The 16,803-nt window shown below is 37.9% G+C and overlaps 1 protein-coding gene across 5 annotated transcripts; it reads left to right on the top strand.

Moving 5' to 3' along the window:
- The first annotated feature begins 237 nt into the window (after nt 1-237).
- On the top strand, nt 238-16,757 carry wdsub1 (WD repeat, sterile alpha motif and U-box domain containing 1). 5 transcript variants are annotated; one of them, XM_028442489.1, is made up of 12 exons: nt 238-317; nt 1,945-2,356; nt 3,655-3,842; nt 5,500-5,683; nt 10,102-10,135; nt 10,241-10,281; nt 11,989-12,095; nt 12,189-12,206; nt 12,386-12,412; nt 13,201-13,380; nt 15,935-16,069; nt 16,163-16,757. In XM_028442489.1, the coding sequence occupies exons 2-12, from the start codon at nt 1,959-1,961 to the stop codon at nt 16,312-16,314; spliced, it is 1,464 nt and encodes a 487-aa protein (XP_028298290.1). In that variant the 5' UTR covers nt 238-317; nt 1,945-1,958; the 3' UTR covers nt 16,315-16,757. The 5 variants fall into 5 exon arrangements, with proteins under 5 accessions (XP_028298290.1, XP_028298306.1, XP_028298296.1 ...); XM_028442505.1 differs by having other exon boundaries at nt 257-317; nt 2,126-2,356; XM_028442495.1 differs by lacking the exon at nt 238-317 and adding an exon at nt 328-547.
- Nucleotides 16,758-16,803: the final 46 nt, after the last annotated feature.

Here is a 16,803-nt window from a genome sequence, read left to right as displayed (position 1 = left end):
AATAGTTTTACAGCTTTGTTGTTTAATGAAGGCCAAATAGATTATGTGTATTGTATTGTTCTAACTCTAATATAAACATTTTAAGCGCCTATAGACATCTATAATAATTATTCATAATAAAGTTTGTTTTCTTAACACTTTAAAATGAATTTATTTCGCCTTTGGATCTCCTTGTGTCTGTTTATTTTCATTTTGTATATTATTCATTATAGAGGTCGATGGACGCACCCGTTGCGTCATGACGTCAGACTGGTCAAGTGACAAGCAGGAAGTGGTGAGGTAAACAAGTAAACGAGAAAACAGCTGAACGGAAGAAGGTAATTATTACCAAAGTGGCAAGTAGGAAAACCTTAATTCCTGACGTTTCTTTTGAATACAGTTTGTTTACTTGTCTTTTTCTTTTACTAGTTCTGTTGCTTAAATCAGAATTTCACCGCTGGGAAACACATTAGGTGTTAAATCTCGGATAAAAACTTGGATGAATTTGGGACCCAATGTTAGCTCGAAGCTTAACATAATGTCAAACACTGAGCGTGTCAGTGAGACGGTAATATAATATAATATAATATAATATCTGATTCTTTCGTTCATTGCTACACCACCACACTGTCCTCTGGTAAATGGATATATTAGCTGTTGTGTTTAAAGGCGGTGCACAGACCACGTGAGTTGATTTCAACCTTTAATATAAGAGTTTTTATTCTATTGTCAATCTTAGACTAAATAGCTAAATAGTTAATTTTACTGTAATTATAAAGTAACCACGGTTTGTTTTTTCAGTGTCAAAATTGATTATTTGCTGTGTCATTTATTGAGTAAATTTAGTGTAAACCACATGTGTAAATTGATGGATCGCTGTTGTGAGCACATGATAAATACATGTATATAAACCTGTTTTTACAAGAGATTTCTGCTAAGTTATGTTTTATTGATTTTATTCACTGTTGGTTTTGTTATTGCTCTCATCTGTTTTCTGCCCTTGTTTCTGTAGCACTTTGAGATTACTAAATGTAAAGTGCTATACAAATTAAAGTTATTATTATTATAATAATTAGTATAAATATTATATTAAAACACTCTTCAAATCAAAGTGTAAATCATTTCCACAAACAAGATTGTTTCATTGTGCAGCTCCTTATTTTAGTATGAAAAAAGATGAGATTATATATTGAACTAAAGGGATTTTTAAAAAATCTTTAAGTTTTTTGTATGTTTGTTTCAGTCTAACAAAAACAAAAAACATAAATCACAATTTAAAAATATATAACAAGACTGAAACAGGCAGAAGCAAAAATGCCTATATGCTTTTTTGATATGATTTTCTGTCATATATATACTGTGTATATATATATATATATATATATATATATATATATGCATTTTAGTTTAACTGAATTCATATTTGACTAAGTGAAAGTATAGAATGCAATTTAGGATTGTGGTGGTTATATATATATAATCATTAAAAAAATTCAAAAATGTATTTTCATTTTTCAGAAATTTATGGCAACACCAAAGACATTTTTTTCTTGAATAACTTTTTGATTGTTATATTAGATTGTTATACTGTATACTGTGACAAGTTGTGCCAGCTCATATATATATATATATATATATATATATATATATATATATATATATATATATATATATATATGTTGTTTTAAAGAAAAATAATAAAAACATTGCAAAAATGTATTTTCATTTTTCAGAAATTTCAGGTAACGCCAAGATTGAAAACACTGGGTTAATGAGTGTGTTAACGATTGTCTTTGTGTGTTAGACCACCTTGTTCTTTATAGTGAAACCCACATGTGTAAATAGGTGGATGGCTGTTGTTGTGGCACTGGACACATGAGAATAACATCTATATTTACACTGTAAATCAAAAATATTGAGATGTTATGTTTAGCTTTTATAAGTTTTTTAAATGTCACCATTTAGGACCGTTTCTCCAAATGACGTCTCTAGTCTGCACTTTGCAACACCATCAGGACGATGTCAACTGGTGCGCCTTCTCAGCCAAACTCTTAGCCACCTGCTCTGGTGACAAAACTCTCAGAATCTACAACAGCCATGATTTCTCTGAGCTGCCCTTCTCTCCTCTGTGGGGACACGGCTACAGCGTCCACTGCTGCTGTTTCAGCGCCTGTGGACAGTTCCTGGCCTCGTGCTCCACGGATGCCACCGTCGTGGTGTGGTCCATGGACACAGGGGAGATCGAAGGTGTCCTGGAGCATCCTGGTCGCAGCCCTGTGAGGATCTGTGCTTTGTCTCCGGACTCCCTTCACCTGGTTTCTGGTGCATCGGATGGAAGTTTGGCTTTATGGGATCATCCAACCAAACAACTGCGCAGGTAAAGGCACAGGGTGAAGCATTTATTCTCTCATTTTTAAAGTTTGAATCTTTACTTGTGGCATGCCATAATAGTTGCACTCAAGGGTTTCTGTGCCAGGGTAGGGGTCAATTATAATTGTAGTTGCGTAATTGATAAATAATTACAATTATGGTATATTATAATTTAATAAATGTGTTGCCACCGTTATCGTAATTAAATTTTGATTGAGTTCAGAAAATGTACTTTCTAATTGTAATTGCCATGAAAATTCTATAAAAATTGTCAATTATAATTTAACGTAAAACTGGGGAACCATTTTACAGTCCTATGTACACTTCATATATGGAGTTAACAAGTTTTACAATATGTTCATATCAAGCTTTTGAACATTTTACCTTTTGAAAAAAATATTAAAACCTATATTTTCATTGATTAGGAAGCCTAATAAAGTAACCAATAGATAGGAAAGAAATTAAATGATGGATATTTGTGTGTTTAGTGTACTTTACAGCTGATTTAGTACCTGTTAGCATAGAGATGCTAACAGAAAGCTAACACAAGAGGAAGGCTAACTTTTATTAGGTTATTTCTTTCAGGCTCAGTAATTGTGAATAATTTTAATTGAACTTTAGTAATTGAGAATGTAGTTGTAATTTACTGTCTGAGGATAAAAAATAATTGTGATTTAATTGAAATTGGAAAAAAAAAATGCTGGTAACTGTAATTGTTATTGAAGTGTAATTGATAATGGTTATTTTAAAATGTAATTGTAACTGAAAAATGTCATTTTTAATTGTGTAATTATAATTATAATTGAATTATACTTTTAGAACCATGGATAAACATGTCTATGGTTTACACATTTGTAATTAACAATCATTAAAATATGTTTCATATTAAGCTTACATGTTAACCTACTTTTCTTATTTTACCATTTAAAAAAAGAATTGAAATCGATGGCTATACTTACAGAAAAAAGGGCTCAGACGCTCACACCAAAAAACATTAAAACTTGTATTTTAATGGAAGAAGGGTGAAAAATCAATTAGATGATAGATTTTTTTGTTTTTGTATATTCTAAAGCTGATTTAAGACATTGGTCAAAACCAACCCGTTATCATAAGAGATGCTAAACGAGGAATGCTATGTTTTATTGGGTTATTTATTAAAGGCTCAGTAATTGTGATTAATTGTAATTGAGAACAAAATTGTAATACATTTCAAAAAGCCAGTCACTGTAACCATAATTAAGTTGTAATAAACATGGATAATTGAAGACGTAATTGTTTAAAAATGTTCTGCTGTGTGTTGTGAAGGACGGGCAGAGTGAGCGACACCACCATGGTTGCGTGCTCCTTCAGCCCCTGCAGCCAGATGTTCATGACCGGTTCTACCTATGGAGACCTGCGTCTGTGGGACCTGGACATGAACCAGCTCCACGCTGAGAAAAATGCTCACGACCTGGGCGTCTCCTGCTGCACCTTCTCTCCCAGCATTCTAAGTGGTGAGTGTCTTTTTATATTCCCCCATTAATAAAATGTTTTTTACCCTTCCTTAGGGAGAGCTAGTGATGGTCACAATTATGCACAAAAATAAATTAGCACTACAAGATAACTTTTTCGTAATTAGCATTATATAAATAAAGTTGAATTGAATTATTATTAAAAAAAATTTAATAATTAAAACACAACACAGAATTTTAAACCACTGTATTCTAAACTATCACTTTCTCAAATATCAATCAAGTTCAAATAAAATGCAGTATAAAAATGTCTGAGGACTTGCAATTTGTCCGTAATCTTGGCTGTTCCTTATCTGTAACACAGCATTACAAACATGACCAAAAACTAATTCTAGAAGAGAAAAAATTTCTTTTTTTGTGATCTTGAAATGGGGTCATGATCCAAAAAAAGGATGTCCACGGTTTATACATTAATCATTAGATTCTGTGGCAGAAGCAACCCCACTATCAACTCTTTTTTCTGTGGGAAAAACAAAGTATACAAAGAAAGAACCCACAAACACTAACATGGGACCAGGAATTGAACCATTGTTTTGCAAGCACTTAAAGACAAACTGTTTGGACATCTTTAAGGCTGTCTAAGTGAAGAATATCTGCTGCATCACATCCCACAGTTTAACTCAATGTGTGAAAGTAGGGGTGTTGAAAAATAATCGATTCGGCGATATATCATATTACGTCGTGTTATTCTCAGATCGATTCAAAATGCAACCATATCGATTTTTTAACCTTTTAATCTTCTTTTTAGACTTTAAATCAGTAATTACCTTTCAAGCAGAAAAGTCACCAATTCCATCTTCTACTTCTCCAAAAAGACGGCGCTCTAGCTCCGGGAAGGGGGTGGGGACTGTGAGCAACAGCTGTCAGAAAGCCCATCAAACACCATCTTGGCTCTGATTGGTTCTTTTTGCTCGGTCGCAGTGCATTCTGGCAATGAGCCTGTTTTTTTCACACAAATTACTAGTTTGATGTAAAGCTGCCCTTACATAGTAATGGTAAATGGACTTGATTTTTATAGCGCTTTATAACCACAGTGAAGCAGTCCCAAAGTGCTTTACATATCAGCTCATTCACCCAAACACTCTCACATCCACACACCAATGGGACAGGACTGCCATGCAAGGCGCTAGTCGACCACTGGGAGCAACTTAGGGTTCAGTGTCTTGCCCAAGGACACTTCGACACATAGTCTGGTACTGGGATCGAACCCCCAACCTCTCGATCAGAAGACTACCGTCTACCACCTGAGCCACGGTCGCCCCACATAGTGACAGCTTTAACAAATATGTCAAAAAGTCACTTTTATAAGAGTTGCAGACTGCACCTTTAAGCAAGCCCAAGGTAAACACAAGCAAACTGGGATGAATTTAAAAATGTGTTGACTGTAAATAAAACTGCTACCAACAAGATAGATTCCTCACTCTATTCTAAACAGTGGAAGAATAGACTGACTCAATGACATATTTTGGGTTTACATTGTTATTTAGGGGTTTAACATATTCTTGATTAGTGTGGGATGATAAAGGAAGAAGAAATCTATGAAAAACAAACTACATCATTGCTAATTAATTGTTGTGTTTATGTGTGTGAAAGGGTGAGATATTGACTGCTGTCTTTGTGTGTGTGCTTTCACTTTCAGGCGGTCAGGTTGTGCAGTTTAACCTGGCTTCCTGTGGGCAGGACAGTCTGCTAAAGATATGGCTGATCAATAAGTTCACTTATGGAGGGAGCTGTAAGATGCATCTCATGCACACGTTAACGGGGCAGTCGGCTCCCGTCCTCTCCTGTGCGTACTCCGCAGACGGTCAGCTGCTCGTGTCGGGGTAAGAGCTCAGCTTGAAGAAAGTTTGTCAGAAAAACCTCATTTCAGTCGACTTTAAAGTTGTAATATTTTGAGAATAGTCGTAATTTTATGAGAATAAAACCATAATATGTTGAGATTAAAGTCATATTATTTTGAGAATAGAGTTGTGATTTTATGAGAATAAAGCCGTAATATGTTGAGATTAAAGTCATAATATTTTGAGAATAGAGTTATAATTTTATTAGAATAAAGCCGTAATATTTCTAGATTAAAGTCATAATATTTTGAGAATAGAGTTATAATTTTATTAGAATAAAACCGTAATATGTCTAGATTAAAGTCATAATATTTTGAGAATAGTTATAATTTTATGAGAATAAAGCCATAATATTTTTAGATTAAAATCATAATATTTTGAGAATAGTCGTAATTTTATGAGATTAAAATGTGTTAATGATGGTTCAAAAAGCTCAGTATTTTTGCCATATGTGAAACCTAAAGAGAAATATAGTCTCACTAAATGCTGACAAGATCTGTTTGTAATTTTATTTTATTCTCATAAATTTGACTTTATTCTCGAAATATTACGACTTTAATCTCTAAATATTTTTACTTTAATTGTATGAAATCACAGTATTATTAAGATACGACTTCATTTTTATAAAATTACAACTTTATTTTCAAAATATCACGACTTTAATCTCGTAGTTTTCAGAATTTTATTTTTATTTTAATGTGGGCCTAATACACCGTCGTATTTATCTATTTGACTCCTATCAAAACAAAATATTTGGTTAATGCGCATTTTTACATACCTCACCAGATGTTAATAAACCAGATGGGGTTTGATCTATTATGCATCATATGATGGTGACTGAGTACTGCACATATGATGATGCACTTCCTACACAGAGCCTCTGGAGGGCGACATTCATTTGTTTTTGTTAATCTTAAGCATTTAAACTTGCAACACAAAGGCAAAATTATTGTATTTAATTTATTTATTGTCTTGGAGCGCATCATACAGAACAATTTCTGGCATGAACATAAAAGTAGAAAACACAACAACATTGAGCATGTAGAGTGATAAGCATTATTAAAGCATTATCTAGTCTAGTCAATGCACCATCAGCATCACCAGAATACTAATACTAAATGAGTAATATAAAACAAAAAAACTAAACAATATTTATACAAAAAGTACACAAAACAACAACAGAAATGCACAAAAATTTACAAAAAGGCTCCAAAAACACAAAATTACTCCAAAGAACATACATTACAGAAAAATACACCAAACAACAAAAAATATGAAAATGACTCAAAATACACAAAACTACATATTTTCACCCAAAATGACAACATAAATGCACAAAACTACACCAAAAAGATACAAAAATACAGAAAATGACTCCAGAATCACACTACAAAGGCAACAAAAAACAAAAATTATACAAAAAATGCACAAAAACACAAGAGAGATGTACAAAAATACACATAATGACTCCAAAAATCTTAAAGCATTATCTAGTCTCATCAATGCAACATCATCCCTTCCTCAGTTAAGATTTTTTTTTTAAACATAAAAAGTCCATTATGAAACTATATACATTCAGGGAGAATGACAGAAGAAAACAAGTGTGACTCAGCGATTTAAACCAGGTAGTAGCTTGTTAATCATGTTAGAAAAAAGGTACTCTGTTGGTGGCTGGGCCACTGCTTAGAGTAAAAATACATCAGGATGGTGCGGTCGGGCGTGGCGGTGGGTCTCGGGGGGGCTTTGCTGGGGTCTCTCCTTGCGGGGTCTTTCCGGGCGGTGTCGGCCTGGTGGGGCGCGGGGGTGCTTCCTCCCCTTGGGTGTGGCTGGGTGCTTGTTTCGTCTCCTGGTGGCCTTGGGGGCGGGCCCCGCGGTGTGCGGGCCCGGGGCGGCCTGCCTCGCCGGTTTGGGGGGTGGGTGTGCTGGGGGTGTGCTGGTGTCCTCGCTGGGGTTGGGGCGGGGTTGCTTGGCGCCTCGGGGTGATGCTGTTTACTGGGGGGGCGGCGCTAGCTGTTCCGGTGGTGGAGGTTGCTGTCGGCCGCCTGGTGGGTCTATCCTGCCGTTTGCGGACTGGTGGTTGGGTCCGGGGCATCTTTGGCTGGGGGCTGCTGTCCCGCACTTGATGTGTGCCATTGGGGTGCCTCCGTCCCCGCGGTGGGGATCGCCGGTTGCTCGCGGGCCGGCGGGGGGCGCTGCTCCGTGGCTGGCGCTGTCCGGGGGGCGGCGGGCCCTGGGCTACTGGCCGTGGGCTGTCCGGGGCTGTGCGGTCCTGCTGGGCCGTGGCCGGGTCCCGGGCGTGGGTGGGGGATGCGTCCCGGGGGCTTGCCCTTGGGGGGTCCTGGTCCCGGGGGGTGCTCCTGGGGCCCGGGGTGCTTGGCCTGCTGGCCGGGCCGGTCCTGGCGGGGGTCTTTCGGGGCGGGTGGCGCGTGCCGCGCCCTTGCGTACCTACTGGTACGGCCCCTGCTTGGGCAGTGCCCCGTGAGGTAGGGTGTCGGGGGCCGGAATAGGGGGCCACATCCCGGCGGGGCGGTCTGGCTTGGCCCTTGGAGGGGGCCCTGGCTTTAAAAAAAAAAAAAACTGAAGCTCGTGGCGCGGGCGGCATCAGTGAAGGGTGATCTGGGGCGCCGTGGGGGGCTAGGTTGGGGTGCCTGGGGGCCGGCGGGGAGACTCCCAGCGGCCCCCTGGTGCCTTATGCGGCTTGGGGTGTGGTCGTCCTCCCTGGGCGGGCTGCTCCTGGTGCTGCATCCATTCCGGGTCCTTCTGGCCGCTGGGGCCTCGGGCAGGGAGTTCTCTGGGCCCTCCCCTCGGGGGGTTGGGCGCGGGGGTGGGGTGGGGGGGTGGATGGGGTGGGGGGTCTGGGGGTTGGGGGTGGGATCGGTGGCGTGGTGCGCTGGGTCCTTGGCTCCTTGGGGCTTTCTCGGGTGTGTATGGGGGGGCGATGGCTGCCTCTCGGCTTGGGATCTTGGGGGCGTTCGGGGGACTGCTTGGCCGTGGGGTGGTCGCCGGGTGCCCTTAGGCTGCCTGCTCTTGCTGCTGGCCTGACTGCTTCTTCGGGCCCGGGGGCGGCTCTTGGGTTTTGCAGTGGCGGTACTTGGAAATACATTTGTCATGGATGCACTGGCCTTGGGCTGTGGGATAACACTCATACTGGGCTCAACCTTAGACACGTTGTTCCCAAATACCTGTTTTATGGAATTTCCACTCACCTCTTCCTCTGTTCACAGCCACCACCATTATTCCTAAACCACACACTGGTCACCAAACTGGCTTGACAACACAACAATAAACACAATATACACAACCACAATTTCACATCGCATCACTTAAAACTATTCCCCACCCATTCCATATCCTATCTTGTATCCCTCTTCCCTGTTAACTTCCCCACCCCCCTCCAACCCCTCACCTTGGTGTAACACTGCCCTCTCTTTTTTACATCCTCCCTTTAATAAAGTATTTCTTACCCTTCCCTAGGGAGGGCTGGTGACGGTCACAATTATGCAATGAAATAAATAAATTTATTTAATTGCAATAATAAAATATGCATTGCTGTCAAAAGATTGCACTTCTTGTAGTGTTAACCTTCGACAGCATGTGCAGACAAGGTAAAAAAAAAAAAAAAAAAAAAAAAAAAAAAAAGGTACAGAAAAAAATAAAATAATGACAAGATACACAACTCTAATTTCAATGTGGTATCTTAATATCTGGCCTAAGGGGTGTGATATATTTGTGCCATTCTTCCCCAGTATGATCTAAACAAGGGATGGGTAGCTTTCACAGCGGGGGCCACAAAAATGTGATTTTTTTTTCTGATCCGAGGGCCACATTATCAACATTGACATCAGCATTTAGAATAATGACCAATCAGTTTTCTCAGTTTTTAGACATTTTGTGTGTTGTAGGGGTCAATAGGTGTGTTTTTCTTGTTTTTTTGTGTTCTTTTAATTTTGTGTATTTTTCTGTCCTTTTCTACATTTGTGGTGTCGATGAGTGCATTTTTGGGCTCACTTTCTGTATTTTTTGTTGTTGTTTTCCTAATTTTGCTGTCATCCTTTGTAAATTTGTCAACAGTGTGTGGGGTTTTGTAACTATTTTGTAACGTGTTGTTGTTTTATGTGTTTTGTAGTCATTGGCATTTTGTGTATTATGTTGAGCTTCATATTCCTTCCGACTTCTTGAATTACAATCTTTTGGGGCTGCAAAAAATTAGACTGTGGGCCACCAGTTGCCTGTGTCTCATCTAAACCTTTCCATCTGTACATTTATGGAGAATGGGACCCTCTCCATTAAGTAGACTTCCATTGTCACATCTGTCCAGTTGTTCACTGTGGTTACAGCTTGAGTCATAGATAAAATTAAAGCCTGCACGGCTAAAGTTTTTACTTTTGTTTTTCCTTCAGGTCCGTGGATAAAACTGTGACCATCTATGACGCTGTAAGTATCTTTTGTTTCGATTCACCACTCGGTTTCTCAGAATACTGCATAGTTTAATCTCCGATATCTAATGGTATTTTGTGATCTGCATCTTTTCATTTGCAGAAAAAAGCTGTGTTGCTCTACACCCTGAATCATCATGAGAGGTAAATGATCTTCATGTTCAACACGTGGGTTAAATAAAATTACTCCCATTTTTCTTAAACCTTGCATACAGTATATATATATTTTTTTCACTAAATTCAACTGAATAAGCTTCATTTAAAGTGCAGTGAAGTTCGTTAATACAAATATTTATTCAATCACCTACTGGCTTTTACTTTGGCCAAATGCATAAATAGAATTAAAACAACGCATCCAGGATCTTTTTTTTACATTTTTTGAACATCGTTTAATTGTGTACATGACTAAACCAACAAACAGTGAACACTGATTTCTTTTTAGGACTAGACATTCCAGGCAACCCCATTTTAATTCCTGGAGACCCCACATGGGTTCATGACCCCATGGTTGAAAATAACTGGTTTAACTTAAAGGTTTGCATGTCCTGGATTAAATATGGTTATTTAATTTGTATTAATAAAACTTAACTAGCCTTTTGTTCATTAAAAGATTTTTTTTTTTAAAAAGCTGTTGCGTGAAAGTACATTTTGAATTTATGTAATAGGTTTTCATCACATAATGATCTCCAATAATGTAGATAATGTATATTTTAAATCAGGAAACTCAAAACTAATGAAAAAAATGGTGTTGTATTTACTGCCACCTAGTGGTTGAAGTAAAAATTTATCTGCACAATCCCCTTCAAAATAGAACACAACTTTTATTTTGAGAAAATGTCCTCGACCCACGAGTTGAGATCACTCGATTGTGTTTTACTTGATATGACACTAAAGGAGATTTGTAGCGAATGTACAAACCTTTATTGAAATAAAAAAAGGTTGTGTTGCCGTACGTGTTCATCCTTTTCATGAAAAGGTGAAACCACTCTCACTGCATCTCTCTCCTTACACACACACACACACACACACACACACACACACACACACACACACACACACACACACACACACACACACACACACACACACGTCACACAAATCATCACAATTTCATGCTATTTATACGTCCATTCCACCACCTGTGAGTGTGAAAGGCAGCTGCCTCTTTTCAGTGGGGCAATTGAAAGTCATTTTGGAAATCAGTGACAAAGTAAGTGGGGGGAGAAAAAAGGGCAAATACCGAAGAAGTAAATCCCTTTTTTCCTCAACACTCTACAAACTGCCTCGAAATAAAAATTCTCTTTTGATTTTAAACAAGTCAGTAAATGAAACTGTGCGAGTGGTTTCTGGAGTTCTGGCTGAGTGCATGTCTGAACTCCCACTTCTTTATCGGAGCTTTTGTGGATCACCGTTTCAAAGAAATCCAGCTCAAGTTCAGAAGAGATTCTCCTCATTACTGTTGAATTCACTGTCTTGATTTAGCTTAAAATGAGATTTTTAATCCTCATTCAGATCTCAGAGCAAACCTGGACAAAGTGAGACTTGCCAAAAATGCTACTTGAAGTCTGGAAAATTATGTTATGTATATTTTTTTAAATAAGTAAAAAATAAGCAACACATTTTTTTCTACATGAAATTTAAAGAGGCTGGGGAATGTTATTTAACATCAGTCGTGTTTGTGTGCCAAAACATTGACTTTGAAGCGTTCCAATCTTTGTGTGTAGCAGCAGATTTATTCTCTGAACCCTTTCAAAAACATTTCTCATGCTGAATATTTTCTGGTGCAGTTTTAATGAAGCCGCCTTCCCTCTTTCATCAGTTCTTTGCTGAGGTGATTCTCCTCCACTGCAGGTACGTGACGGCCTGTGCTTTCTCTCCAACGTCGCCAATCATTGCAACGGGATCCATGGATAAGACCGTAAACATCTGGACTCTGGAGGATGGATGCAGAGGGCAAAGTGAGGCTGAAAGCAGAAAACATCCACACTTTGCTCAACATATTTACTGATAAAATATTCTGTTTTTGTCCTTTCTTTGCCTCTGGTAAACAGACGGGAAGATGCTGCTGGGTTCGTATTTTTGTGTTTATTATACTTTTGTCATATGCTATAATATAAACAGTGCTTGGGGCCCTGTGGGGTTACAACAGTTGTTTTTAATATCTTCAATCTATAAAACTTAACTTTAAGGGCTCTTGTGTATCTCTAGTTTGTCTGACGATTATACTTTTTTTTTTTTTGCTTTTTAGAGGGGTCGGCTCAAAAGTTAAATGAAGGTAAGAAAGTAGAAAGAAAATACATTTTTGCTTCATGCCAGGGTTAGGGAAAATTATAATTGTAGTCACATAATTGATAATTAATAACAATTAGGATATAATTGTAATTGAAGAAATATATTACTCTTGTAATCGGGATTGAGGTCAAATAATTGACTTTGGAATTGTAATTGTCATGTATATTCTATAAAAACTGTCATTTACAACTTGGGAACAGTATCATAGTTGTACGGCTTACACATAGACCTACAAAGTTATCAATTATTAAAATATGTTTCAAATCCAGGGGTAAACTGACAGAAATAAGGCTCAGACAACCACACCAAAAATAACAATATTGTCATGGATAAAGAAGCTTAACAAGGCAACCAAGAGATGAAAAACAAATGTAAATGATGTATAATATTTTCAGTGTATTTTACAGCTGATCTAAACTGACCCCCATTGAACTTTAGTTATTTAGAATGTAACTGTAATTGACTTTCATTGGAAAAAAATTTGTCATTTTAATTGTAATCGAAAAAATGCTGATCTACTGTAAGTAATCGTAATTGACTGCTTCACTCTACCGCATGTTTCACTTGTGCATATTTCTGACTAATTATGCGTAATGTGCAGTCAGTTATTAATTACCAGTGTGAGAATCCTGTTTGGAATATTTAAGTTTGCTCAATGAATTAAGATGTTAATGAAATCTCATCATCACCACCTGCTGCAGCCTGCAATCAATAACTCGTCTGCAGGGAGCCATGATTGTTGTGCGTGATGAATCTCTCTTTCTCTCCCAGGGAGAGCCATGGCCGGACGATCGAAGCTGCTGATCAGCGATTGGTCGGAGGACGATGTGTCACAGTGGCTGCTGGAGGAAGGCCTCGGGGGATTGGTGGAAAAATTCAAGGCCAATAACATTGATGGGACGGAGTTGCTCGCTCTCAGCAGGGAAACGCTGGCGTCAGAGCTGCACGTTGGTGAGGACGACGCTCGTCACGCACACACACACACTTTCACACACATAGAGTCAAAGGAGCCAGGAAAGGCGTGAGTGGAATCAATGTGGGAATACTGGCAAATCAATGAAACGCCTTAATTTGTCCAGTGTGAGAACATAAACTGCGCCGCCTTTTGGGAAATACACTTTGAATCCCTTGAGAGGCTAAACACAGAGTTTAGTGGATTACTGTGTTTTTCTTCTGCCCCTGTTTACATGGATAAAAGGCAGCCTGTTAAATTAAAGTAATAGTGAGGGGATGAATGTTGACGGGGAGTTTACCCCACAAGATTACATAATACCACGCTGTAAAAGCACTCGGCTTTGGGGCTTCAGCAGTCCTGACTTTAATCTGAATCACTTCATCAGTTACATAACTCAATCCCTAAAACAGAATTCCCTTAAGGTATTTATTATATATATATATATATAAAAAAACTGGATGAGACCTAACTTTGATCAATTCTCCTTTGCTTGTGTTTTTCACATTTAGTTTTCTTTCCCAGCGTGACCTGGTAGCGCTGAACTAAAGCTGGAGCGCTACGTTACACGTCAGTCTAACAGCGTGTTCAGAAGTGTCAGCCAACGTTTGTTGAATTGTCGTCATACCATGCCACAGTCGCCGTCAATCAGCTCTGCGTTTACACAGCTCCCGTGTGGTGACAGCCTGTATTCACATTGTTCTGTTTTTAGAAAGCCAGCGTGGATCTGTTTGGTTTTCTTCTTAACTAGAACAAACACGGAGAACAGTACCAGAGCTGCAATACGTTTCATCCACTGCAGACACTCGGAGAAACAGCATCGAGTTCAGACAGGGAAGATATTCTATCAGCATATGTTTCTTTTTAGGGGAAAGTAAACAGTGGCTTGTTTTGTTTTTTCAGATAAGTTTTGTTTTTTTTTATTTCCTTTAGAACTTTTTGTCCAGACAGTTTAAATATGTGACAGACTTCAGAACAAACTCTTTTAAAGGAGGAATGATTGAATCCCAATAAAGACAGGTATTATATTTTCAACCCACTCAATTAGGTTAATGAGCAATAGTTGTGTAAAAACAGCTATTCCCATATGCACACGCAAACGCACTCCAACAACATAATGATGGAATTTTTGTCGGTAATTTTTTTCAATCAAAGATTTATTGGCAGTGAAATTCAAAACGCTATAAAAAAATGCTGTTTTTGAAATGAAATGTCGATATTTTCCAAATATCATATACCATGATTCCAAAATGTTGTCATATTCAAAAAAATAAACATTGAGATTGTATTTAGTAAGAATTTGCAAGTATAAGTTTAAGAAAACAACTTTTGATAAATTTGCTTTCTCTTTAAAAGTGGTGAGGAAATGGATTTCCGACTTGCTGATATCAGAGGGACTGACAACATTGTGCTGTTTAAGAAACAACTTAAAATTTGGTTAAAATCGTCACAACACCGTAACCACAACTAAATATCTCAACTTGTTAGCGTTAGATCCTTCATGACGCTGCTACATAAGTATTTTAACCTTGTTAAATGTTAAAGTTTACTATCACTGTATTGCACAGATTACATACTGTATTTATGATCCTTTTATTTAGACTTATTTATTAAAAAAATGTTTTATTATTGAATTAGATTTTATATGATATTGTAATTGTACTTTATTGTCGCTGTCAATTGTTAATATGAACTGTCCTCTTTTTAAACTTGTATTTTCTTGTGTACCTGCCCAGGGAATGCAGATGTAAATTAGCTATTTGCTAACTCTGGTGCAACTGTGTCCCTGTTAAATTCACAGTAAATGAGAAAATAAAAATATGTTTACAATAGCGTTTAACAATCCGTGTATCATTCGTTCATTCGTTTTTCATTATTTAACAAAAACATAAAAAAATGGAAAATGAACACCTTTATTAATTTTCTCCATTACCGATTGGCCAAAGAGTTTTCTGTAACGAAGCAAAAGAGCTTGAATTTGAAAAACAAGGCGTTTTCCATTTTTTCATTTTGGTTTTGGAAACAAATATCAAATAATGAGTGTTTTTTTCGTTTTTTCTTACATAATGAAAAACGAATGAACAAATGATACACGGATTTTTAACATTTTAATGCACTCTAAGCTTAATTTTTTGATCAATTAAAATTCTGTTTGCTTCATTTGTGTAGGGCAGCGTTAAGTTTAATGTCAATTGAGCAAAAATTGTGTAAGAACATTCTTTGGATGGAGTGATGGACTTCATACTTTGCAATACGTTTAGGTGTAAAAACGTTTTCAAACCTTTAAGACTATTGGCCCGTTTTTGCGGCATGGAACTAATTCTTTGTGCAAAACTATGATTTTCTGCACATGGGAAGTAGGATTTCATCGGAAGAAAAAAGAAGAAAAACACGCAGAATAACAATAGGTTCTTCTCATGTTAAAAAACAAAGGAAATTTCGAATTAAAAAATTGTAAAACTAGCAATAGTCTGTTTTGATTAAAGAGAAACAAAATCTCATCCATTTTGTGTGTGCGTGTGTGTATGCGTGTGTGTGTGCGCGTGTGTATAGAGTCGCTGGGTCTGAGGAATAAACTCCTGAGAAACGTGGAGGAGCTTAAGGCTAATTCAGTGTGTTCAGGCACTCCTGACGAGTTCCTCTGTCCAATCACCAGAGAGCTGATGAAGGAACCGGTTATTGCTGCTGGTGAGCTGGGATCAGAAGCTTCTCTGCTCATTACACCAGAAGAAAAACATCAATGTGTCTCTGTGAATTTATTCCCTTTTGTTTCCCCTAAAGATGGCTACTCGTATGAAAGAGAGGCCATTGAAGGCTGGATCAACACCAGGAACCGATCCAGTCCGATGACCAATCTGCCTCTCCTCACCACTCTTCTCACCCCAAACCACACCCTGAAGATGGCCATCGGTCGTTGGAAGACCAGCCACTAGCATTCAGCCATGTACAGGTGCCAGCATGCAATTCAACAGCTTAAACACACAATGTTGCTAAAAACATAAACTTTTAACAGCTCCTGTCTTCATGTATATTTCTTATTTCTGTGCATTGTTCATGTTAGCCTTTATAAAAGTTTTCCATATTTCCCAGTTTATTGTTAAAAAGAATTTCTGCTTTTCACGGAAATGCACGTTCATTCATCCAGGTACATATTTAAGCAGCTTTTTGTGGGTTACGCTGAAAGAAGCAGATGTAGAAATGCACTCCTTTATTAATATTTTATTACACCACAAGTATATTGTGGTAACATTCTGTAATCCTTAGTAGGACTAAAAATGACATTGATTGAAATACAGAAATGTAATCAGTCTTAAATTTTCTTCTTCTTTCAGCTGCATCTTGTAATTCCTCTGTCCAAATAAACCTTTAAACACTTCATATGAATATTTTCTCTGCTATGCAAAAATAAATAACATATACTA

Source organism: Gouania willdenowi, chromosome 3 (genome assembly GCF_900634775.1).
Source record: "Gouania willdenowi chromosome 3, fGouWil2.1, whole genome shotgun sequence".
Lineage (NCBI taxonomy): Eukaryota > Metazoa > Chordata > Actinopteri > Blenniiformes > Gobiesocidae > Gouania > Gouania willdenowi.
Note: the sequence above shows the minus strand (reverse complement) of the source record. Positions and strands in the feature narration are given on the sequence as shown.

What these genes read in the sequence shown, in the direction of transcription:
- wdsub1 (XM_028442489.1), top strand. Translation starts at nt 1,959, where the DNA reads ATGACGTCTCTAGTCTGCACTTTGCAACACCATCAGGACGATGTCAAC. An exon ending in CCAACCAAACAACTGCGCAG is followed by an intron (nt 2,357 to 3,654) that starts GTAAAGGCACAG and finishes TGTGTTGTGAAG; the next exon opens with GACGGGCAGAGTGAGCGACA. An exon ending in GGCTCAAAAGTTAAATGAAG is followed by an intron (nt 12,413 to 13,200) that starts GTAAGAAAGTAG and finishes TTTCTCTCCCAG; the next exon opens with GGAGAGCCATGGCCGGACGA.